This window comes from Cupressus sempervirens, chromosome 2, assembly GCF_028749045.1.
Source record: "Cupressus sempervirens isolate cs-2001-9-10 chromosome 2, ASM2874904v1, whole genome shotgun sequence".
NCBI lineage: Eukaryota > Viridiplantae > Streptophyta > Pinopsida > Cupressales > Cupressaceae > Cupressus > Cupressus sempervirens.
Window position 1 is genome coordinate 41,404,746 of NC_143119.1, and position 25,063 is coordinate 41,429,808.

Here is a 25,063-nt window from a genome sequence, read left to right on the forward strand (position 1 = left end):
TTGGATAAAAAATAACTTCAACGGAGCCTCTAAAAGTAAGTCGGGGGTTTCAAGAGCAAGGGCCATTGCAAGAAAGGCTCATGGGGAGGTTAAAGCCATAACATCAGAAAGAAAACTGGATGGAACTAATAATGTAGCGGAATCTCATGCAACTCTCCTAGCCATGCAACTAGGAGCCAAGTTGAGGGCACTGTCGAGGCAACAACATATTTGCACTTTGGTAAAAAACATATTGTTAATGTAAACAATAGTATATTAGCAATCATATTAGCTAATTGTATTAATATGTGTTACTAATTTGCAAACACATACAATTGAATAACATAATTGCTAACTTAGCAATATGTTTTTTTTGCCAAGCTGCAAATATGTGGCTGATGTAGAGGTGTCCAACCAGCCTATTCTTTCAAATTTCACCATTCGATCCTTTTGTTAGGGCTGCTCATATTGGGAATATTGTATGACAGACGATGGAATGTATTCAATTCGGAAAGATATCCTTCAAGAAAAATCAGTGGGCAAAGAGAACACACAGCTTTTCGTAGCATATAGTCAGGAAGCCTGGAATTTGACGGTCACCATATCTAGCACTTGGAGGCCACTTGGACGGTCACCCTATGCTGAAATTTGAAATTTGAAAGAATGGGCTGATTGGATATGAAGTAGTAGATGAAACAAACAACGAGCATATGTGAAAAAAGCAAGACACCAATTCTTGCTTGGCCACCATTAGTGTAAATGGTCAAGCGTTGCAGCTATTAGAAAATGTGCGTTTCTACCATATGCCCTACAACATGGTTGAGACTGGCAACTTCTTTTCAACTTAGAGGAAGCAGCGGAGTAAAATTAGGTTTCGAAGGGGGGCAAAGCTTTTCCATCTGTAAATGGAACAATAGTGATAATAATTTTGGGCAATACCAATGGAATCTTAGATACCCGTCCTTCTGTACTTCAACAGTGCATGCTATTCGTGCTGCAGAAATTCCACCATTGATTTCGTCCATTGTTAGGTACCAATTTAGGAAATATTCAGCGGTTCGCAAGGGTCAAGTTCAGGTGATTTCTCTTAAACTTTTCACCTGCAATTAAATTTTGATTCTGTTTTGAGAAATAAGAACATATTTTATCAGGCATTTGTGGGTACACAACAAGGCTTTCATGTTGTTTGCTAATTTCTGTTGTTATAGCCATGCTTGATTGCTGAGCAAAATTGCATGTGAGGATGCTCCTTTAATCTTTGCTTTTACTTTTCAATATATATTTGTGGTTATATCATAGTATTTTCCAATTACCAGCTTGGGTTCGAACCTAGGTTCTTCTCACGACTGTGTTATGTATCTTATACATTTATTGCCTCAAACAAACTTTAGCAAAGTGAAGTCAGAAAAACAGGAATGGAGCCTTTGAATTGTTTAGTGAGATATCACATCAGGGCTAAAATCAGAACCAATGAGTGAATTTCAGAGTGCTTTGGTAGTCATATTGGCATCACACAAGTTTGCCCATTTTCCCAATTTCGTTTGAGCTATACATTGGTATGTTGAAAGAGCTATACCTGCCTATCAATATGCAGACAGATCTAACCAATGGAATCGTTAGAATGAATACTTGAATTACAAGATTAAATATTTCATATGATGCTATAAGTTTTAACACTTCCTCTGGGTAAATATGAAATTAATTAGGAATTACTGAGTTCATTCAATGAACAAAAATATTTTATTCATAATCATAAGAACACCCAATGTAGAGTTTATTCACAAATAAAAATCATGGAATCACTCAACATGATAAACTTGTAAAAATCTCAGTTAAGCCTTTTAATCATGGATGATCTCCACATGAACTGTCATGGAGTAACTCAACATGACATCCAACTCCCATGGATTTACTCCATGTGACGTCATCATGGATTCACTCCACATGATGATCATTCCTAGAGTGAAAGAGTTATCATAGCTAAATCTTACAACCTACCTTTTTTATTCACACATAAATAACAAAAACAAGACTTAGATCCATTTAAGTCTCAAAGTTGATCATACCTAGCTTATTTCTAAAATAAGAAAGTTTCACCTTAGACAATGGCTTGGTGAGTATATCAGCAGTTTTCTCATTTGTGCTGATGTATTTCATCTCCACAATTTTTCGAAACACCATGTCTCTTAAGTAATGGAATTTGATTTCTATGTGTTTAGACTTGTCATGGAAGACAGGATTGATAGAAATTTTAATACAGCTCTGATTGTCACAAAAAATAGTGGTAGAGTTCAATGATTCTCCAAATAATCCTATGAGGAGTTTACGAAGCCATATTGCTTCTTGAGCTGCTGTATAAGCAACCACATATTCAGCCTCAGCTGAGCTTTGAGCAACACATTTTTGCTTCTTGCTGCACCATGAAATCATAGCAGACACAAGGCCGAAGCAAAAACCTGTAGTACCTTTCTGTCCATAATGCAACCAACCCAATCTGAATCAGGAAAACCATGAAGCTGAAGATCATCAGTGTGTGAAAACTTCAATCCATACTTTAGAGTTCAACGGACATATCTAAGAATGTGCTTAGCAGCAATGAGATGAAATTTCCTTGATTCTCACATAAACTGACTCAAAGTATTAACTGCATAGTAGATATCTGGCCTATTATTAACAAGATACATGAGGGAACCAATCAACTGTCTATAGAGAGCGGAAATAATCAAATCTGAATCAGCAAGAACTTCTTGAAGTCTTTTCAAATTAACCTCCATAGGAGTCATATTTGGTTTGCAATCAAGCTCTCCGAATCTTTTAAGAATATCTACAACATACTTGCCTCAGCTGAGATTAATCTCATCAGACTTTTTCCAAATTTCCAATCCAAGAAAGTAGTGCATTAATCCAAGATCTGTCATCTCAAATTCAGAAGTTAAGTCATTCTCACATTTGTCTATCAATTTATCATCATTAGTAATGAAGAGATCATCAACATAAAGAACTAGGATCAGCATGAGGTTATTATACCTTTGAAATAGATATTCGGATCAACTTCATTTTTTATAAAACCCAAGCTCAGAAGATATCTATCAATACGAACATACCAAGCCTGAGGAGCTTGCTTTAGACCATACAGTACTTTTTTTCAGCTCGCAAATATGAGAATCTCTGTTTATGAATTACGAATCCTTCAGGCTGTTCCACAAAACTTCTTCATCAATGAAACCATTAAGAAAGGCTGTCTTGACATCCATTTGGGGTAGCTTCCATTTTTTAACAGCTACAATAGTAATTATAGGTCTAATAGAAGTGTATCTAGCTACAAGAGCAAAAGTCTCATCATAGTCTATGCCTTTTTTTGAGAAAAGCTCCTTGCTACAAAGCTGGCTTTGAATTTCTCCATACTCCCATCAGCACCTTGCTTAATTGTGAACAACCATTGAGAAGAAATAACCGATTTACCTTTTGGACGAGGGACAGTCTACCAAAAATCATTTTTCTTGATTGAATCATACTCCCCCAACATGATGTCTCTCCAAACTTGCTGTCCTATAGCTAAATCAAAACAAGAAGGTTCAGAGTCAATGATATTACACATCAAGGCTACATTACTGTCAAATTTCTGAGGCCTTTTACTTTCTCTAAGGGTTCCCCGTGGAGCTGAAATGTTTTCAACATCTTGTACAGTATTTCTAGCCCACAATGGGCTTTTCTTTTCGTTCACTGGAACACTAGGACCAACATCAAAATCAGGCTGAAATTAAGGACAATCATCAGGAGAGTCCTCCCTCTCAACAAGGCTAGGAGAAGAGGGAGTAGCAAGAGGAAGTTCTTGAGAGATTACAGGTGCTTCCATATCAATATCTGAAGAGGGTTCGATAGATCTTCCACATATCAAATTTTCTTCAAAGGAGACATCTCTTCTTAACTAAATCATCTTTTGACCCAGAATGTAAATTTTATAAGCCTTAGACAATTCACTATAACAAACAAAAATTCCCTTCTTTCCCGAGGGTTCTAATTTAGATCTTTTATCTTTGGGAATATGAATATAAATTGAACAACCAAATATTTTAAGATGACATACATCAGGTTTAGAACCAGAAAAGGCTTCTTCCAGAGTCATGTTGTTAAGATCAATGTGAGGGCTCCTATTTTGAACATATGCTGCTGTCCTGCAAGCTTCAGCCCAAAGAAAAATCTACAACCCTTGATCATGAATCATGGCTTTAGCAGCCTCAACTATGGCTCTGTTTTTCCTTTCAGCAACACTGTTCTGTTGAGGATTGTAAGGAATGCAAAATTCCCTCTTAATTCCCAAATCAACACAAAAGGATTGAAATGCACAAGAGATAAATTCACCCCCATTGTCAGATCTGAGAGTCTTGATCTTCTTTGCTGTGATATTTTTCGCAAGAGCTTTAAATTCCTTAAACTTAGATAATACTTCATCAGATTCCTTGGATTTAAGAGAGAAAATCCAAGTCTTGCGAGAGAAGTCATCAATAAATGTGACATAATACCAAAATCCACTTAATGAAGCTGAAGACATGGGCCCACACAAATCAGAGCGAAACAATTCTAGCACATGCTTAGCTCTACTTTCGCTTGAATGAAAAGGACCCTTAGTGAATTTGCCCAATGCACATCCCTTGCAAATGCCATCATAGGAAGCACTAAGTTTAGGAAGACGTACAACCAGCTTATCCATAGTAGAGAGAGATTTGCAGTTGAGATGATTAAACCTTCTATGCAACAACAAATTATTATCAGAGGCATCATGATTTAAAACTCGAATTTGATTTACAGAAAGCTTGTAGAGACGTTCATGACGAACTCCAATCACTTAAGTTGAGTTAAAATCAGAGGTTTTCTTCCATGCAACTACTGTTCCATTAGTGAAAGCAACATTAAAACTTATATCCTCTAAGGCTGAAATAGAAATTAAGTTGCTCTTGATACCAGGAACAAATAAAAATTGCTAAGATGAAGAGGTATACCAGAACTTAATTTGAATGAAGTGTTACCAGCCCCTTTAGCGGAATAGGAAGCATCATCTCCAATGATTACTTGCAAGTGAGAGTCCTTTTCTTCCAAATTTGATAGATGTTGCTTATAGCCTGAAATGTGGTGAGAAGCACCACTATCTATCAACCAAGTATTGCAATCTGCTGGAACATTACTGGACAATGCTGAAATGAAAAGAAATCCTTCTGGATAATTGTTGGAGTCCTTGAAAGAACTTGAATCTTTTACATCAGAAACAACCACTTGATGATCAAGATTCATAGTACACTTTCTAGAATAATGACATTATTTATTACCTCTGAAACATTTCACTTTGGACATATCTCTTTTCCTTTTAAAATCAGAAGATGAAGAAGAGGGATACTTATCATCAAAGCTCCTGAATTCCTTTGCTTTCCTCTTTTCTTGGAACTATGAGTATTAAGGACTTGATCTTCCTCATTGAAAGATTTACAAGAATTTCCCCTGGCCTCCAACTTGCATTCTTCTTGAATACTAAGTTGCCGATTCGGGTTCGGGGACGGGTTCGGGTTTGGGGTTCGGTTCGTGGGTTCGGGCAATTTTTTTTTCCCCATTTGGGTTCGTGGGTGGGTTCGTTAGTGTATATATATATATATATATATATGCAAAAAAAATATAAACTCATATAGTTGTAAAAGTAAAACTAAGTCATTCCATAGTATGAATATATCAATGTTACTTGATTATTGATCAATGCCAAATGTCAAAGATAAACATTAAATACTCACTCATTAATCTATGCTAATGTTGTAAATAAAATCATACATTGAATTACTAAAATGCAAAATGGAATTTCAAAACATAGACTACTTCATCAGATTGATAGATAATAAATTATGACTTAATAAAGTTTGAAACTGTGAAACATAGTGATAAATCATAAATGACTCAATGAGTCAATGACAAATGTTTAAACATAGTTTATCAAAGATGCAAATGCCCTTCAAGGGTCAAATGGGTCATCAAAATATGAGGGATCAATGGCTTCATCCTCATCTATATCATTGACATTTTCCACATCATTGGAACCCAAACCGGTTCCACTAGCCCCAGATGCAGCCACATCCTCCTCCTCGTCCTCCTCAACATCTAGCAAGGCAATTCTAGATATATCTTGGACAGTCATATTCAAGTTAGAAGTCTCAGGTAGTACATCCCACAACTTCTCTGGTCCCTTCTTATATCCTGGATCCTTGCGTGATAAGAGGCGCCAGTTGTTGTGAATAAATACCAAGTCCTCTGCTTTCTTTGAACCCAACCGGTTACGCTTCACTGAGTGGATAAAGGAGTATGTACTCCAATTCCGCTCAGCAGCAGAAGAGCTTGCAACCTAGAGAGACAACCAACAAATTTTAAAAAATTAGCTAAGTAATTTTACAATACAATAGGAATTTAAGAGTGCTAATTCGACAAGCTAAGTAGCCATAAGAAAAGGAAAAAAAACTTAAATACATACTTGTGACAAGATCTTAATGGCAAGAGGTTGGAGGTACATGTAACTTTCCCCATGTAAGTACCACCATCCAATGGCATCCAATTTACTTTGGTCATTGATTGCATTAGGCTCTGCATTTTTGCTTGAGACAAAATCAACAAACTCTCTCCTAACATTTGATGCCACATCAGGATCACTAAAGAGCCTGTTAAGTGCCCTCTTATACCCAACAGCAACTTCGGGATCTCTATATGGTGCCACTCTACCAGGAATCGCAAGTATCTCACTGCTATAATATCTAGGAGAAAGTGCATATGCCAAGAGGTGCAAAGGTGTAGTCATCTTGTTCCAACGATGTAGAACAATTTTCTCCACCTTAGTGTACAAGGTATCAGGATCCTGCTCTCTCCTCTGAATGACCTGGGATGTCAAATGATGTACATGTAAGTTATCTTGATGTAGTGTTAATAACTTAATTAAAATCAAAAATCAAAATCTCTCAATAAACAAGGATAAAGTATTGTATAAAAATTTAAACTTACTGATTTCATTCTTTCTAGCATAGAGTCCATGGCATCATATATGTTTCCCAAACAAGGCTCATCCGTGTCGGCATACCGAAGCATAGACATGATGGGCTCGGTGAGTTCTAATGCATATTCCACCCTATTCCAAAAATTATCACTTAAGATCAAATCCTTTACAGTTTTGGCCTTTTCTGTATCAGCTTGCTTCCATCCACCCCATTTGTTGCTAATAACCATTTGACCCAATGCCTCTTTCACCCTCACAAGTCGTCTAAGGACGATTGTGTGTGAAGCAAACCTTGTTTTAGCAACCTATTACCATGTTAATTCAAATTGTAAGTTAATATGATAACACAAAAATTTAAGAATATGTATTAAATTTTGTAAAGTATGACACAAAAATTAATATGATAAATGAAGCTAAATAAAGTTGAAAATTTACCTTCAATAATTCCAAGCGGGAGAAAGTTCTGAAAATTGCTTGTGACATATGGTGGTTTGTCACAAACATTTGGATCTGCTCACCCTCCTTATACACATTTTTCATCCATTCAATTTGGCTGCCCATTGTTTTCATCACCAAGTTCAAGGTGTGGACAGTGCATGGTGTCCAAAAGATATGCTCATATCGTGCTTCTACCAAAGCACCTGCAGCCTTACAAACTTTAGCATTGTCCGTTATTACTTGGACAACATTGTCAACTCCCATGGACTCTATGGATTCAATGAGAAGTTGGGCAATAAAATTTGCATCCTTTACTTGCCCTTCACAATCAACCGCCTTCAAAAACATTGCCCCCTTGGGGCAAACAACAATCACATTTATTAATGGATGGTTTTTGCAATCTTTCCATCCATCAGAGACAATGCTCACCCCCGTTTGGATCCAAGAATCTCTTATTGGTTTGAGGAGGTTTTCTACATTCTTTCTCTCCTTATGCAATATGGTGGTTCTCAACTTTTCATATCCTGGGGATTGGTAACCATGAGGTGCATCATTTATTGCTTTCACCATCTCTCTCCAATAAGGAGATCTCACTAGATTGAATGAAACACCATTTGTAATGAGGCAACGCCCAACCTTTATGTCAGCAATTTCTCTCTTGTCATTTTCAAATGCCGTATCTAATGGGCCTCTCTTGCGGGATGCGGGTGTTTCTATTTCATCTTCATCCATAGATGGGGTAGGTAGGAAGGGATGTGGTTTACTAATTGTTTGAGAGGGTGGTGTTGGTGGTATTTGCTTTGACTTATCTTTTTTTACCTTTGACACTAACCTATCAGCCTCTTCTTGTTCTTTTAACATGCCTGCTATTTGAGGAGCTGACAACCCTTTTTTACCTCCTTCTAGGGGCCCCTCACACATGGAAATCCCTTGACCTGGTGGACCTATCAAATGATGTTTAACCCGGAAATAGGAGCTTCTATATTGGTTTTGGCAAAAATTGCATTTCCATATATACCCTCCCCCACCAGCACATTGCTCAATTCTTGTTGTATACTTCCACAAAGGAGAGCCTTTATCAATTTTAAATCTTTGGGATCCCACCCCACCCACTGAACCCTGACTACTCATTCTTGGATTCTTGCAATCTATAAAAACAAATTTAAAAAAATATTTCAAAACTTATACAAAACTTGATAAAAATTTAGAACAATAAATATAAAAAATTTAAAAAACTAAAAACAAACTATGAAAGAAGCAAAAGGAAGGATCAAATGCATACCTGGAACACTCAACACTGATTATTTGAAGGATTTGAAACTCCACAAATAATCTCTAAAACCTTCTCTTCAAACTTGCAAAATGGCCACACCAAAATGAGAGAGCAAAATGACAAAGCAAATGAGAGATTAGATGAATGAAATGCATCTAATAGGCCTTACTTTAGGGTTTGGCAAAAAAAATAATGAAAAAAACATTATTTTATTGCTTTTTTGGGCCACTTTTTGGCCCCACCTGCCGCGGGTCCGCGACCGGTCCGGGCAGGGTCCGCATTTTGGCCTGCGGGTCCTCCCGGGTCCGTGCTTGCACGGACCCGGGAGGACCCGCAGGCCGCAAGCACGGACCCGGGAGGACCCGCAGGCCAAAATGCGGACCCTGCCCGGACCGGTCGCGGACCCGGGCTCGGATCCGGACCCGAATGAATCTGGACCCAGACCCGAGCTCCAGGGTGCGAATCCGGTAACTTAGCTTGAATACAATCAGATCTTAATCTATCAAAATTTGGAAGCTCGCTTCTACCATTGATACCTTAAATGAATGATTCCCAAAAATGTGGGAGACCATTCATGGCTAACATGACAAGTTCTTTGTCATTAATAGACTCTCCAATAGTATCCAATTGATCTTTTAATTCTGAATTTTTCAGAAAGAAAGAACTAATGGAGTCTTCTTTGCCCATTTTGATATGAAGAAGTTGCATGTGAAGAGCCAAAGCCTTGCTAGTATTGTTAACCTCATACAACTTGTGAAGATGGTCATAGATTTCCTTTGCCGAGATTATCAGTATAACTATCATCATTCTCAAAGGTAAAAACATGAAATTACAAGAAAGCTAAGCTATCATGTGTGATAAGTCTCAAGGAAGCCAATATCATATAAAGAATGTTATTTATTGATGTCGAAAGAATTTCGCAAGATTCAAAAGGACCAAAAGAGAAGTCAAGTTTATATTATTGATTATGCACTTTTGAAGAGTTAAAGATAAGTGGATCTAAAATTGTACATTGCACTTATACAAATCAAATACAATGTATGCGATAGGCATTGAAGAGTATATGCAATGTTGAGGAGTTTGGTGATTGAGGATTGATGGATCAACTTTCATATGATAAGCTGTGATGTATTGAAAAAGATGGAAAAGAGTGATATCAAAGTAGGAAAACAAGACAAGTATGCAAATTATTTAACATTGATGATTTTATCTTACAAGTCTGCTGATGACACTCTCATATTACTAGTGAATAAACTCTATACACAACAATCTATATGAATAAACTTGAATAGTGATAAAAGACCTGCCATATTCATGTGTTTATCTAATAATGAACACATGACATCCTTGGGAACCATACAGCGAATGCAACAATGTGACCAATATTATGTGATGGTATCTAACCAAAAAAGAATGGATTAAATGCAAGGACAAATATGTAGCAATTGTTATGAGTTCAATACAGAATAATGACTGTGCCAAGGAAAATAAGAAAGATGTTGTTATAAATCCAAATTAGTTCATGGGATGTAAAGAAGATTCCAGCAATATCATTTAAGCATTTGGCGGCAACATATTGTCCATGCCATCAAAGGCTACGAATAAGTCAAGGAATATTGTCAGAAGTTTTAAAAGATTACATACTTGCTAACAAATGCTAAAATATATATGTATTTGCCTAACACTACATATGCAGTGTATGTACTACAAGGTAACGACATGAAGCAATAAGAAGCGGTTAAAGAAAAATCAATACAACGATGCCAGTATGGATGTTGACCGAAAAATCTTATGAGAATACTATCGGGAGTCTTCAGCCCAGTCACATGATTACCATTTTCAATGTCTTCTTCAAGAAAGCTGCCAAAACTTTGGAGGATATGGAGTAATTGACGACAAATACAGTCAGCATACATTGACCAAGCAGCAACAAATATAATATTGTGTATGCAACAATTATATTGCAGGAGGACATGGTAATTGAACCCAGGGGAAGTGGCAATATTTTCCATAAGGTAATAGTCTTAGTGAAGGCCCGATAAAAAGACAACGAACAAAACATAAGCCTGCGATTCCTCAAGTGCATAGAACAACAAACAGGTTGTGTGCCAATGGCATCTTGAGTCTGCAATAAATCCCGATGGAGTTAAAATATTGGCCATAGAAAGGAGTGATTTTTGTTGTGAGGTTTTCACACCATAGCCCCAAAATTTTAGGGACCCCATTTTTCGGTTGCCTTGCAAAATTTGGAGTTGTCCAGAGGTTTTCAATTAGAAAATTTTACACCTTGGACACCTTCAGGCTAGGAAAAGGATTTGATTTGTTTTCACCCGGTGCGAAACTTGATTTTCCAGAACATGTAATTTTGTCCTTAGGCCAAACAAAATTCAACGATATTTGGTAGGATAAAATTGCAAATTTTGGACTTACAGATTTTTTTTCGAAAATTTGAAATAATTGTATAAGCTTGAGTAGTTTCAAAAAGAAAATTTTTGATTTAGTCGTTTTGGAAAATTTTGAATTTTTTTGGTGAAAAGGAAATTTTCTTTTTGATAGTGAAATTGAAATTGGAGTTTGAATTTCAATTGCCAGGAATGTTTTGTTTAGTGAAAAATTTGAAATTGTATAGCAAAATTGAAATTGGATTAAATTGCAAAATCTCATTAATTTGGTTGAAATTTATTGAAACTAGAGCCTAGAAACTAAAGATGAAAATCAGTAATAAATAAAATCATTAGAAAGAAAATCAACACCAGAAGATATTCTGGGAAAACCCTTATAGAATGAAAAGAAAAACCCAGCCACATAACAAAAGATCATTTTATTGATAATAAACATTCAAGTGTACAATATCCTTTGCTTGACGTGAATATATAACAATAGGAGAGACTCTTCACATTATAACCAAAGGTCTCTTGAGATTCCCATAACTCCTGTAATTAATTGTAACTCTTTGAATATTCATGCCTCAATGCATGTGAATGACACGTCATTTACATTTAATATTCCAAATTTAAACTATAAATGTCCTCTTCAGTTGAAGGTGACAATAACAGTAATAACGTCCATATTTCTTGAGAAAAGATCTCTATCACAGCTACAATCTTCAACACTCCCTCTTAGCCAGAGAGATCTTTAACTGAAAAATCACACAAAACTACAACCAAAAGTCAATGATAAAATCTCATCATATAGATCCTATAAAATCCATGGAATCACTCAACATAAAAACCTATAACAATTACTCATATTCATGGATTTGCTTAACATAAAAACCTATATCAATTACTCATTTTCATGGACATGCTCAACATTATAACTGGTAACAATTACTCATTGTTAATAATCAAGGAATCACTCAACATAGAAGATTTGTAAGACTCACAACTAAGCCTCTAATCACAGACTCTCTCAACGTGAGCTGTCATGGAATCTCTTGACATGACATCCAACTCCCATCAGGAAATCTCTCAACGTGATGACATCATGGACTCTCTCAACATGATGTTCACTATCGCATAGTGAAAGAGTTATCAAAGCTGATTTTACAATCTCATTTATTCACACATAATTGAAGTAGACATAACAAAATAAGACTTAGTTCCATTTAAGTCAAATTATACAAATACCACAAGCATCACAAGCATGTATGATAATGAAGGGGATCTCATAAGTACTCCCTCTTAATTATGAAGTCTCTCTCTAAATCTAACATTTCCCAAAGCAACCTATTGCCTTTCTTGTTACAGCTGCAACAATGAGATATAAAAGATTAATCAGTCAAAGATATCAAACAATAGTATACTCTATTTCTAGCAATTCTCATAAACACTCATCTCTTTGTAGTCTAATCTCAATAAACACACATAAACAAAGAGATTTAGAATAATGCCTGTAAATCTCATAGCATCAATATAATTATAAGAATATGATATCAACATAAAAATAATACTTATCTCTTCAATTCCATGCAATACTATTTCACAACAAAGTCTCACTTTGTAGCTGAAGAATGCAATCACATCTGAAACTCTTTTCCAGCAAGAATCTTATATTCTACAATACCAATAACTTATCACAAATAACGAACCTTATTAGTAACATGCATTCAATGATTGAAATATAACTTTGAGTATCATAAGAAGATAGCTAAAGAAACCTCCTTAAAAAAGAAGAAGCTCCCTCTCAGTGTTATATTTGTAGCAGAGCTGGTCTCATCGTGAATGACCCATTTCCAATAGAATTGATCCATGCATGACCAAAAGCTTCACAGAGACTAGATATGAATTTCCATTACAAGCTCATGGTCAATGTGAGATGCCATAACAAATGAATGATAAGTTGCTCGATATATATCAGAGCTGCTACTCTCGAAACACAGGAATAATCATTCACTAAAATCACCATTGATCCAGGTAGTTCGCAGATGTTACAGAACAAACCTATCTAAGATTATCATCATCAAATCTGAGGGATGCGATTTTCCAAAACAAAGATACCAAAAAACTTAAGTTTGAGAAGCAGTTGATAGAAATGGAGAGGTCGTGCAAATAGACAGCCATTTTTCCAGATGCCGTATATCTGAAGGAAGCTTATCAATCGCAAAGTGAACACATGCGGTAATGGTAAAACTGGAGATTATATATGTCTTACAGCCGATACCATCATCATTGACGGAATGAAAATTAACCTGAAGCGAGTGGTGATGGAGGAATGATCTTGCATGTTGACATTCATATCTTAAATGTGATGGTTTCCATATATGCGATAACTCTTTAATCAGATTTTTCTTGGCAAAAAGTAACTGAAGTCCAAAAGAATAATTGTTGCTAGCACATATGCGGGACCCAGAAAGAATTAAAAGATAGAATAAGATAGAGTAATATAAGACTCTTGGTGAACTGACATGCATATGCTACCTGCATACGTGGTGAACTGGCACTTTTTCCTTGTGGAGCACCTCGATGGCCATGCTTTCACTAGTCTTAGAATTTCGGGCAAATTTCACCTTGGCAAAAGTGCCCTCCTCGAGGGTTATTCCCACCTCATATTTGCTCACCCGTTCCTTTAAATTCGATATGCTCATACTAGCTCCAACTCTCTTACAATCCCCTCAAACCCAGTTCAGATCCACCCACACCTGTACCTACATTGCTACTTTAAAAAACACTTAAACATGACATACTCATTGTCTGCAACAATGAATGTTTGTACAACCCAAACAGAAATAGGTAGTAATGAAAAGGAAAAAAATAGATACGACCCAACTCAACTAATGCAATTTGGTGACAACCCAAGTGGTGAAATTCAGACTTGCTCCCTATATTTCTACTATGGGTTTGATTTCCTTCAACTTTCTTATAGTAAAATACAATCGGGTTAGAAATCCAAACAATACTTAACACTAGAGAATCATAGAGATACGATTTCTTAAAGTCTGATTAAACATATGATAGGTGAATCTCTCCGTATCATATTAAAAAAAAGGTTAAAGATACTAGGATAAACTTGCATGAAAGAAATAAAATCTCCTGACCCATCTCACCAGTATCATCAAATGGATATGGTAGCAAGGAGCCAAGAACCTCATCCAACGGTGAAGACAATAAATGAAAAATAATCTTTTGCAGCGACTTTAAGTGAAGAGCTAAATTACTAATATCAAAACTCCAGCTCGGATACCATGTTGAAACTAAAGCCCAGAAACTAAAGATGAAAATCAGTAATATAGAAAATCATTAGAAAGAAAATCAACACTAGAAGATATCCTAGGAAAACCCTTGTAGAATGAAGGGAAAAACCCAACCACACAATTGATAATAGATGTTCAAGTGTACAATATCCTTTTCTTAATGTGAATATATAACAATAGGAGAGACTCTTCACATTATAACCGACCTTCGGTTATAATGTGAAGAGTCTCTCCTATTGTTATATATTCACATTAAGAAAAGGATATTGTACACTTGAACATCTATTATCAATTGTGTGGTTGGGTTTTTCCCTTCATTCTACAAGGGTTTTCCTAGGATATCTTCTAGTGTTGATTTTCTTTCTAATGATTTTCTATATTACTGATTTTCATCTTTAGTTTCTGGGCTTTAGTTTCAACATGGTATCCGAGCTGGAGTTTTGATATTAGTAATTTAGCTCTTCACTTAAAGTCGCTGCAAAAGATTATTTTTCATTTATTGTCTTCACCGTTGGATGAGGTTCTTGGCTCCTTGCTACCATATCCATTTGATGATGCTGGTGAGATGGGTCAGGAGATTTTATTTCTTTCATGCAAGTTTATCCTAGTATCTTTAACCTTTTTTTTAATATGATACGGAGAGATTCACCTATCATATGTTTAATCAGACTTTAAGAAATCGTATCTCTATGATTCTCTAGTGTTAAGTATTGTTTGGATTTCTAACCCGATTGTATTTTACTATAAGAAAGTTGAAGGAAATCAAACCCATAGTAGAAATATAGGGAGCAAGTCTGAATTTCACCACTTGGGTTGTCACCAAATTGCATTAGTTGAGTTGGGTCGTATCTATTTTTTTCCTTTTCATTACTACCTATTTCTGTTTGGGTTGTACAAACATTCATTGTTGCAGACAATGAGTATGTCATGTTTAAGTGTTTTTTAAAGTAGCAATGTAGGTACAGGTGTGGGTGGATCTGAACTGGGTTTGAGGGGATTGTAAGAGAGTTGGAGCTAGTATGAGCATATCGAATTTAAAGGAACGGGTGAGCAAATATGAGGTGGGAATAACCCTCGAGGAGGGCACTTTTGCCAAGGTGAAATTTGCCCGAAATTCTAAGACTAGTGAAAGCATGGCCATCGAGGTGCTCCACAAGGAAAAAGTGCCAGTTCACCACGTATGCAGGTAGCATATGCATGTCAGTTCACCAAGAGTCTTATATTACTCTATCTTATTCTCATAACTCCTATAATTAATTATAACTCTTCGAATATTCATGCCTCAATGCATGTGAATGACACATGCCATTTACATTTAATATTACAAATTTAAACTTTAAATGTCCTCTTCAGTTGAAGGTGACAATAACAGTAATAACGTCCATATTTCCAGAGATAAAGATCTCTATTGCAACTACAATTTTCAACAAAATTTAGCCTAGAGGATTTTAGAAATGTTAGCAGAAATTGGTAATTTGGAATTGAAAATCGATTTTGGCTTGCTAAGATTTGATTTTAATGATATTTTAATTACCAAAGCATTGTTAAATGAAAAATTTGACATCTCCTAGGCTTACCTTGTTTCTATTTTCCAATTTCTGATCAAAACTAGCGATTAAATGGGTCAATTTCACTATAAGTGTAACAAATGGTTTTTCATATAAAAAACAAAGACGGTTTAAACAGAGAATTTCCAACATTCATAAATAGACAACTGAAAAATCCTTTTCATATGACATTAACTGTTTTTAACAATTAATTGAATCAACCATAACCATATCAATGTTCATTTGAAATTAACTAATTTCACGATTAATAGAAGATAACTGTATCCATAATCATTTGAAATAACTAGATTCACGATTAATTAAATATATCTGTATTCATGATCAACTGAAAATAATCGTATTTATGGTCAACTGAAATAACTAATTAAACAATCAACTGAAAATAATTGTATTTGTGATCAACTGAAATAACTAATTAAATGATCAACTGAAAAAAAACTACATTTATGATCAATTGAAATAATAAGATCAACTATCCTTTGTTCATACAAGTAAGTAATACTTAACAAAGAAAGAAATTAAGAACATACAAGATTCTTTCAGAGAATCTTTAGCTGGTTGTGCAAGCCTCGGCTTTGGTGAGAGGATAAGCAACCTCGGGCCATACTTATCCCCACACATTCTATTAAATTAGAAAGGCCCTCCTTACCTTAAGACCGGGCTTGGGATGTTTTTAGTTCAGCCACTTGAGCATCTGGTGTTTCATGTTGGCATAACTAGTGCTACTAACATCAAGTGATCATTACATGACAACCATGCCTTAAACTAACTTGGCCAAGGATTTCAGATGGTTTCATTGACCCAATCACCACTGTTCGACTTGACAACAGGTTTCATTGTCAAGGATGAGCATAAGCTATTAAGTTTATTTCATTTAAGTTATTCATGTTTGATTTCTCCTCTGCTTTCTTGCAGATTTGTTTCACCTCTTCACCTTACTTGGCTATAGCCGGTGAGTCCTAGGTGTCCAAAATTTCTTCATCAATTTTCTCTATGCATAGATTCGCTGCTTAGTATGCTTATCACAACTGTGACGAGAAAGATTATGTTCTTAAGACTATTTGGGAAATATTATTGGATAGTATATTATATTCCAGATTTTGTTGTATTTGGAAAAACACTTACATAAGGGTTGTATCTAATTTATTATGAAAGTTAAAAGAAGAGGACTGTCAACAAAGCGCATGGAGTATGCAACAAAAACTCATGTTGTATCTTCAAATAAATCTGGAAAAGAAAAAGTCTTGTGAGCCTAACTGGCTGTTATGGAAAGCAGTAAAATGATGTTGAAATAACATTACATGACTTGATGTATATTCCGAATATGTTTGAAACCTTGCAACTGAATTGGAAATCTACCCTCCTTTAGACGCTGCAAACGTATCAAGTGCAGAATAATTATTTCTCAATGGCTGAGTACATACGGTAGAGCTGCTGCTTGTAAGTGGATGTTTAGACTGGAAAGAAAAAGGGAGTTCAACACATGGGATTGTGTGAAGTCGGGTGCTAAAGGTGGTAGAGAAAGTGTAAGGAAGACGTAGTGAGGAAAGGTTGTCGGGTGTGCAGAATGAATATGCCCGATTCTTCTCATGGCTCCCATTTAAAAGAGCAAGCCGTGACTTCTTGGCTTCCACCATTTTAAAAAAGATTATATGTCAATTCAAATTGCCAATTATTAAATCGATTGAAAAGAGAGGGAAAAAGAAAAGGTTGGAAAGAATTATAATTCAATTATTAATATAATATATATTTACATACATTCATGTAAGTATATCAATGGGGTGACATCATTTTATTAAGTTATTATAATATAATGGTGCCATTTCATTTTAATATTTATATGTTTATATATATATTATAATAATATGATGAAATATCAATCAAAATCCCTTGAGGTATGTTTTTATATTTTAGTTAAATTATTTTATGCTTTCTTAGATTATTTTCTTAATAGCTCATGCGGGTCCCACAAATGTATCCTGTGTTCAAGTCGTGTCCTTTCCAAAGAAGTTTAAGGTCATAGCTCTTCATCTTCTCTTGCAATCACCCATGAAAACAATTCTGCCATAATAACAATTCTTTAATAATTTCATATAAACATTTTAAAAGACTTTAAATTATTAATCATAATTTCAAATGAAGCAACTACTAACATTTAATAACAGTTAATGATTAATGACCATCTTCATTAACAGTTAATACAACATATATAAATAACTACCTATTTCACATGATCATGAAAACAAATAATCCGTTAAATCCATCGGTTATGAACAAGTTTTAAAATTAAGTCAAAATTTTGGGATGTAGCATACCCTCCCCCTTAAAGTTTTCATTGTCCCTGATGAATATCACAACAAAAGTTTAAACAATACCTTATCAGTTTAATTTAAGAAAAGAAAAGAATTGTTCAGGTTCTAGCCCTAGAGAAAAGATGAGGGTATTTTTGAAAAATTTCGTGATAATCCTCCCGAGTGGCATTATCCTCTGCATACTGATCCCACTAGACCTTGCATTGTGTCACCTCCCGATTTCGTAAGTGTAGCTTACGCACCTTGAGTATTCTGAGTGGTTCTATTTCTACCACCCCTGGTTCTTGCACTTGTAATAGGTTCCAATCAATTATATGGTCATGATGACTAATGTAATTCTTATGGTATGACACAAGGAAGATGTCATGCATTTTGGCAAGGGCTGGTGGTAAAGCAATTCTATAAGCTACTGGGTTCCCAACGTCCAATATCTCAAAGGGTCCCGCATACCTTGGGGCTAACTTGGCATTCTTACCAAACTTGATAGCTTCTGAGGTTTTACCCTTAATAGTACTTTTTCTCCCACTGAGAATTCTCTAGGTGTTCTTTTTGTGTCTGCATAACTTTTTTATCTGTCATTAGCTTCCTTCAATTTTTGACGAATCTGGATTATCTGTTCTTCCATTTCCTTAAGCATTTCAGGTCCAATAATAATTTTGTGTTCCAAACGATTCCAACTCACAGGAGTTCTACATTTGTGACCATATAGAGCCTCAAAGGGAGCCATTTTAATGGTGGATTGATAGGAATTGTTATACGCAAATTCCACCAAAGATATATATGTTTCCCACTGGTATTGCCGATCCATACAGTAAACTCTCAAAAGATCTTCTAACACCTAGTTTATTATTTCTGTTTGACCATCTATCTCAGGATGATAAGCGGAATTGATGTTTAATTTAGTACCTAGTGCTGAAAATAATGTTTGTCAAAATCTAGAAGTTATCCTAGCATCCCTGTCTGAAATAATTTTTTTTGGAATTCCATGCAATCTGAAAATTTCTTTTATGAATTTATGAGCAATCCCTAGTGCTCCATCAGTTAGATTTCCTGGTATAAAATGAGCAACTTTTGTCAGTCTATCAACTACTACTTGAATGGTATTGTGTCGATTTCGTGTCATAGGTAATTCTTGTACCAAATCCATAGAAAATATCTGCCATTTCCATTCCGGTACTTCACTAGGGTGCAAAAGACCGGCTGGGTATTGATGTTTTGCTTTTACAGTCTGTTTGGTTCCTAGAAGATGACAAGAATTGGTTTTTTCAAAATTCAGATTTAAAAATTTTTGTGTTTGTTTCAAAATTGGCAAAATGGAATTAGCATACCGGACTTCCAATTTTGCCTAAAAACCAGGTTTTCCAACTTCCTACTAGCAAGTAGGAATTTAAAATGAAAACTTGGTTATGTTTTTTAAGGAGTGTAAAAACAATAGATTAGACTACTTTTTGAAATTTGCCTTTAACTCCAAGCTTACGCATAAAAATGTGTCTTCATACGCATCTTCCGAGTGAAACAAATGGTTTAAGTAAAATCCCAAAAATTGGAATGAAGATTTGCAAAACCTTGATTTGGCTAAACCAAGGTTTGTAGAAATCTGGGTTTTTTAAATTCCACAAACCAAACGGACCCTTACTCTTTGGCATTCTAAACATCCTGCCACAAATTTTGTTATCTCCTTTTTCATTCCTTTCCAAAAATATAGAGGTTTGATATCGGACAACATTTTAATTACTCAAGGGTGTCCTGAATATGGAGCTGAATGAGATTCTTCTAGAATTGTTCTTCGTAGTTCAAATTTGTTGGGTAATAAATCCTGTTATGATATCTTAACAATCCATCCTCTTCTAGACTAAATTATGAATATTTAGAATCCTGTGGTTCCTTGATAAGAGCTAGGTTGATCTCTGCATAAAATTCATCATGCTCTAGGTGTTGTAAAATCTGTTCCTTTAATTTGAAGTTTATAGTAGCCATTGCAGAAATGTGTCTTCTCCTACGTAAGGCATCTGCCACTTTGTTTTCCTTGCCTTTAATATAACATATGTCGAAGTCATAGTCTGCTAAAAATTTCAGCCATCTTCTTTGTTTAGCATTTAGAATTGGTTGAGTAAAGATATATTTTAGGCCGTGATGGCCAGATCGTAGTTCAAAAGGTTTTCCAATCAAATAGTGTCTCCACATTTGAAGAGCATGTATAATAGCTGCTAATTCTAGATCATGAGGTACGTAATTCTACTCATAATTTTTCAATTTTCTAGATTCATATACAATTACCTATTCGTCCTCCATTAGTACCTCCTAAACCTTCTCTTGATGCATCTGTTATAACTACAAATTCTTTTTGTGGGTCAGGTACTTTTAGTATGGGTGTTGTAGTTAGCTTTTCCTTCAAGCATTCAAAAGCTGATTGACATTTTCCCATCCAAACAAATTTCTTTCCCTTTCTCTGAAGTGATGTAATCAGATAAGCTATTTTGGAGAAATTCCTACAAATTCTTTTTGTGGGTCAGGTACTTTTAGTATGGGTGTTGTAGTTAGCTTTTCCTTCAAGTATTCAAAAGCTGATTGACATTTTTCCATCCAAACAAATTTCTTTCCCTTTCTCTAAAGTGATGTAATCAGATAAGCTATTTTGGAAAAATTCCTGACAAATTTCTTATAAAATCTCGCCAATCCTATAAAACTCCTAAATTCTGTCACATTTTTAGGTATAGGCCATTCCTTAATTGCTTTAATTTTTGATGGATCTACAGTTATGGCCTGAGCTGATATAATGTGCCCTAAATATTGGATTTCCTTTTGATGGAAAGTGCATTTAGACAATTTTCCATATAATTTATGTTCTCTTAACCTTTACAAAACTTTTTCTAGATGTTTTTGATGTTCTTCCTCATTCTTTGAATAGATAAGAAAATCATCTATAAAGACCAGCACGAACTTTTTTGCAAGGCTGGTGAGTTCTGATTTTGCTAGGGCATCACATCTTGAGGGAGGATTGAAATTTTCTGAGATCTGATCCGAACTTGAAGAGGGCCCAATTATTAGTAAAGACAGATTTAAGGTAAAATTCTATTTATTTTTAGAGACAAAGATTGGTTTTAAAGGTAGATTCTATTCTTTGTTCTTTTTTGGTTCGTTTTCCTTATTTTCTTCTTGCACTACTCATCCACCACTTCATCATTTCCGTTGATAGGCTGAAGTTGGGAGATATAAGTGTAGATTTGATGATAGGATATTTGAAGAGGCAGAAATAAGCTAGACCACCGTTGGATTGAAGTTTGAAAATTGATAAGTGTAGTCCATTCTAAGTTAATGAAGAGGCAGAAATAAGTGGTAGTCCCACCCCTAGGATTGAAGTTTGGAGATTAATAAGTGGAGAAATAGGACTTGAAGAAGTAGAAATAAGCTAGATTCCATCAATAGAAAGAAGGTTGGAGATCGATAAGTGTAGTCTATATTATTTAGAACGAAGGGGCAAAAATAAGTGTTTAGGATGGTAGATGTTAGTGCAAGCAAGAACCCAAAGGGAACGAATACCAAAAAAGACAAGGAAGACATGATGCCTAAGACCACCTTCTTCTCGAAAGTGAGGTGAATAAGTGATACCAATAGCAGTACCGTGAACATTGTACAATTGAAGCACAGATTGAAGGAAGGGCGATCCCCCATGGCAAAGAAGATCTACAAGAGCGGAATTGTACATGCAACGACTTTCCCTTTTACTTTGCCTTGTCCATAATTGGTAATAGAGTGTACATCCCGATTTGATATTGATACCAAGTCCATCATTTTTGATGAAGAGAAGAAAGTGTTGGCTAACATAAGTGGAGAAGTGGTTGAAGAAGTATTTAATATTCTCCAGTATAAAGGCATGACAGTGGTAATGATGGATCAGGCGTCCAAGTTATTTCAGGATAATTAGGAGGCCTACTTCCTTCATCTAAAGCAGAATTGGTTACACGAAGGCAAGAACCAGATTTGAAATCAAAGTATGGCGATTTTATTGTGCTTCTCAACCGAATCGTGGGTGTGGCTCAAGGTATGCAATTCGAGAACTAGGTGTACTACTTTATTGATGAAATTGAAAATGGAAAGAGAAAATTTGATTGCACTAGAATCATAAGTGAAAATATAGAGTTGCAACTTAGGACAGTGCAAAATCAAAAGCAATTCTATATGGGATCTTATCTTTTCTATCTAATTGCTAGACTATGGAAATCGTGGATTTAAGGCCTTAGGAATGATCCGAAATGGGCTGGGGCAATGTTTGGTGCATGAGTGCTATCCACAGCTTCATTTGCACAACACCAAAGATTATAAGATGTTTTATGATGCCTTTGCCATGAAGACGGTAAGGATATTACAAGGGACACTTGCTAGAAGGCTCTCATCGGAAGCGGAAGTAAAAGTTAAGAAGTATGTGAGTTGGTTCATCCAATTTCCGCAATTCACATATATTAGAGTAGCAGGAAGTACAGTTGTCCCAAGAGACTTCCAAGGTACCCACCTGACAAGATAGTTTTGATGGAGTTGGCTAGGCAACTTGAGCATTACGACAAAATGATGAAACTTAAAGGTGAGATAGGGATTACCTTCTCATTTGGAATAGGCAATGATACTTGCTCCAATCCTATCACCTTTGCAGTTGTGGAGAAAGAGTTAAAGCGATATCATCTAGGATCGTATAGAGCAAGACAAGGATTCGATCCTAATGGTTTTGTCAATGCATCTCACCAAAACACATTCAAACATATTCCTACTATAGAAAATTTTTGGGTCAATTTCCAGAATGATTTTCATGCGAGGAAGTTAGCTTTCTCAAGATTGTCCGTGGGCATGATGATGGCAATCAGATGGAGAGGCCTTGATATTCTCAATCAACTAGAAGATGATGAAAATGTGCTAAGAGAGGATTATGATATAGTGGATGGAACAGAGTTGGGTCCAGTGGATTGGGATGATCATCAGGATCCTTCCTTAGAGGCAGTTACAAGGACAATTGATTTACACAATGAGTCACGGTGCAATGAGAAGTTAAGGCAATTACAAATTCGGAAGGTGTGCCTTACTTATGAGAAGATGAAATCGAAGGAAGAGGGTTCAACAGAGTTAGTCGGACATAAAGGTGAAGGTAGAAGCAAAAAACCAAGAGTAGTGAAGGGTAAGAAGAGAAATTTGGAGGTTGAACAACAAAGAGACAGAATGAAACACCGTCAAGGGGGAGCATAATTGAGGCTAGGAGCCAAGAGATTAACACAAGTAGACAAAGGGTCACGATAGAGGTGAGCTCTGATTCATAATCAAGTGGTTATAGTGACAGTACGGAGTATTGTCCTCTCTTGGAGAACCAACATGGAAATGATGTGACAGGCACTAGTGAAGAAGAGGATAGGCCAATTGATATTGAGGAAATAAGCGAGGTGCTCAAAGCCATTGTTAATGCTTTGCTATTCGAACCGAATCTAGATTTGGGGAGATGCACAACACCACTATGGTTAAGGCAAATGCTTATGCCAAGAGGCGAGGTGGTAACTGTCCGAATAGTTGAAGATATTCAAGGGTTAGTGGAAAAGGAAGATAGTGAGAAATAGAGACAAATTGCAAAAATGGTGGCAGAGGTAATCAAGAGTGATGATGAGGGTCACTAAAAAGTTTAGATTGCTATGTCAAAGGTTAGCAAGGTAGCGGATGAGATTGTAGCCCAGGAGTATGAAATAGTAGAGCATAACTTGGGAAGATTCACAGATGACATGAATTCTGAGGAGATCTAGGAAGGCATGGTTTCAATTAGAGAAAGGTTGAGGAAGGCGAACGAGAGGATTGTAAAGTTGGAGGCCGAGAACAAGTATTGGAGAGATTGCCAGCCTATCCAATAGTTGCATTAGGCAGCTCTTTCACAAGACAATGGGAGCAATATAGAAGAGATATCGGCTTAGCTGTACGAAGTCAAGGATTGGATCCATGATATAATTCAAGAGGGGCGAAATTTCTTGCCTTCCTTTATCTTGACATTTAGGTCATTAGTAGCTATTAGAGACAAATTCAAAATGTTTGAAGGTGAGTGGAAGGATTTCCTTCCAGTCGAGGACTTAGCCATTCCCAGGCTATAAGCATTTATCGAGTTATCGGAGAGATATTTGGAGACAACCAAGTTGGTAGATGGAGGAATGAGTACGGTGGAGTCTTTGTTTGTTTCCTTGACCATCAGATTGTGGATACTTGAAGAGATACAGAATGTGATTACACGACACAACTCAGGCATTGCCACTTCCATTTCAACCATGATGGGCGATGTTGGGGTTGCACTTGATTTTGAAGATATCGAAGAGGAGAACGTCAATGAGATAGAATTTGGATCAAGATTGGATGAGTTGGGGAAGGTTGCCATCAAGAACAAGCATTTGGGCACCCTTGCCTCCCTCATTGCCTTTATCGAATATGTGAAAGAATATGAGAAGGATCATGAGAAGACACTGCAAGAACAAGCAACATGATGAATTCAGTTGAGCTCAAGATGAAGCACACGCTTTGCCCTTCCATGAAGGAAGTCAATGACAGGCTAGTCAAGTTCGTTGCCCTGGTTAAAAAGATGAAAGAAAATGATAGAATTATATTAGAGGATCATTTGATGTAAGCCCAAGTGACAATTTCTCCTTTCTTTGGGGTAGGATAGGCGTCTAATTCTGATTGGCTACCATTTTCGTGCCTTCTCATTGGTTGCCACTTTTCCTCTTTTTTCATTAGTCCATTGATGAGGTGGCATCTTCTCATTGGCCAATG

The 25,063-nt window shown here is 36.0% G+C and overlaps 2 protein-coding genes across 6 annotated transcripts in view; one reads left to right on the plus strand and one right to left on the minus strand.

Annotated features, from left to right (window-relative positions):
* The first annotated feature begins 366 nt into the window (after nt 1-366).
* LOC149570972 (uncharacterized) overlaps nt 367-25,063 on the plus strand; it is a 219,804-nt gene continuing 195,107 nt past the window's right edge. For all 5 annotated transcript variants that reach the window (XM_089812515.1, XM_089812516.1, XM_089812517.1 and 2 more), the window contains exon 1: nt 367-1,056. In XM_089812515.1, coding sequence (XP_089668641.1) covers nt 766-1,056 — 291 coding nt within the window. In that variant the 5' untranslated portion in view covers nt 367-765. The remainder of the gene's footprint in view (nt 1,057-25,063) is intronic.
* Nucleotides 5,848-7,137, minus strand: LOC149570973 (uncharacterized). Its single transcript, XM_089812513.1, has 3 exons — nt 7,006-7,137; nt 6,485-6,883; nt 5,848-6,358 (listed from the first exon to the last, which is right to left on the minus strand). The coding sequence occupies exons 1-3, from the start codon at nt 7,093-7,095 to the stop codon at nt 5,972-5,974; spliced, it is 876 nt and encodes a 291-aa protein (XP_089668639.1). The 5' UTR covers nt 7,096-7,137; the 3' UTR covers nt 5,848-5,971.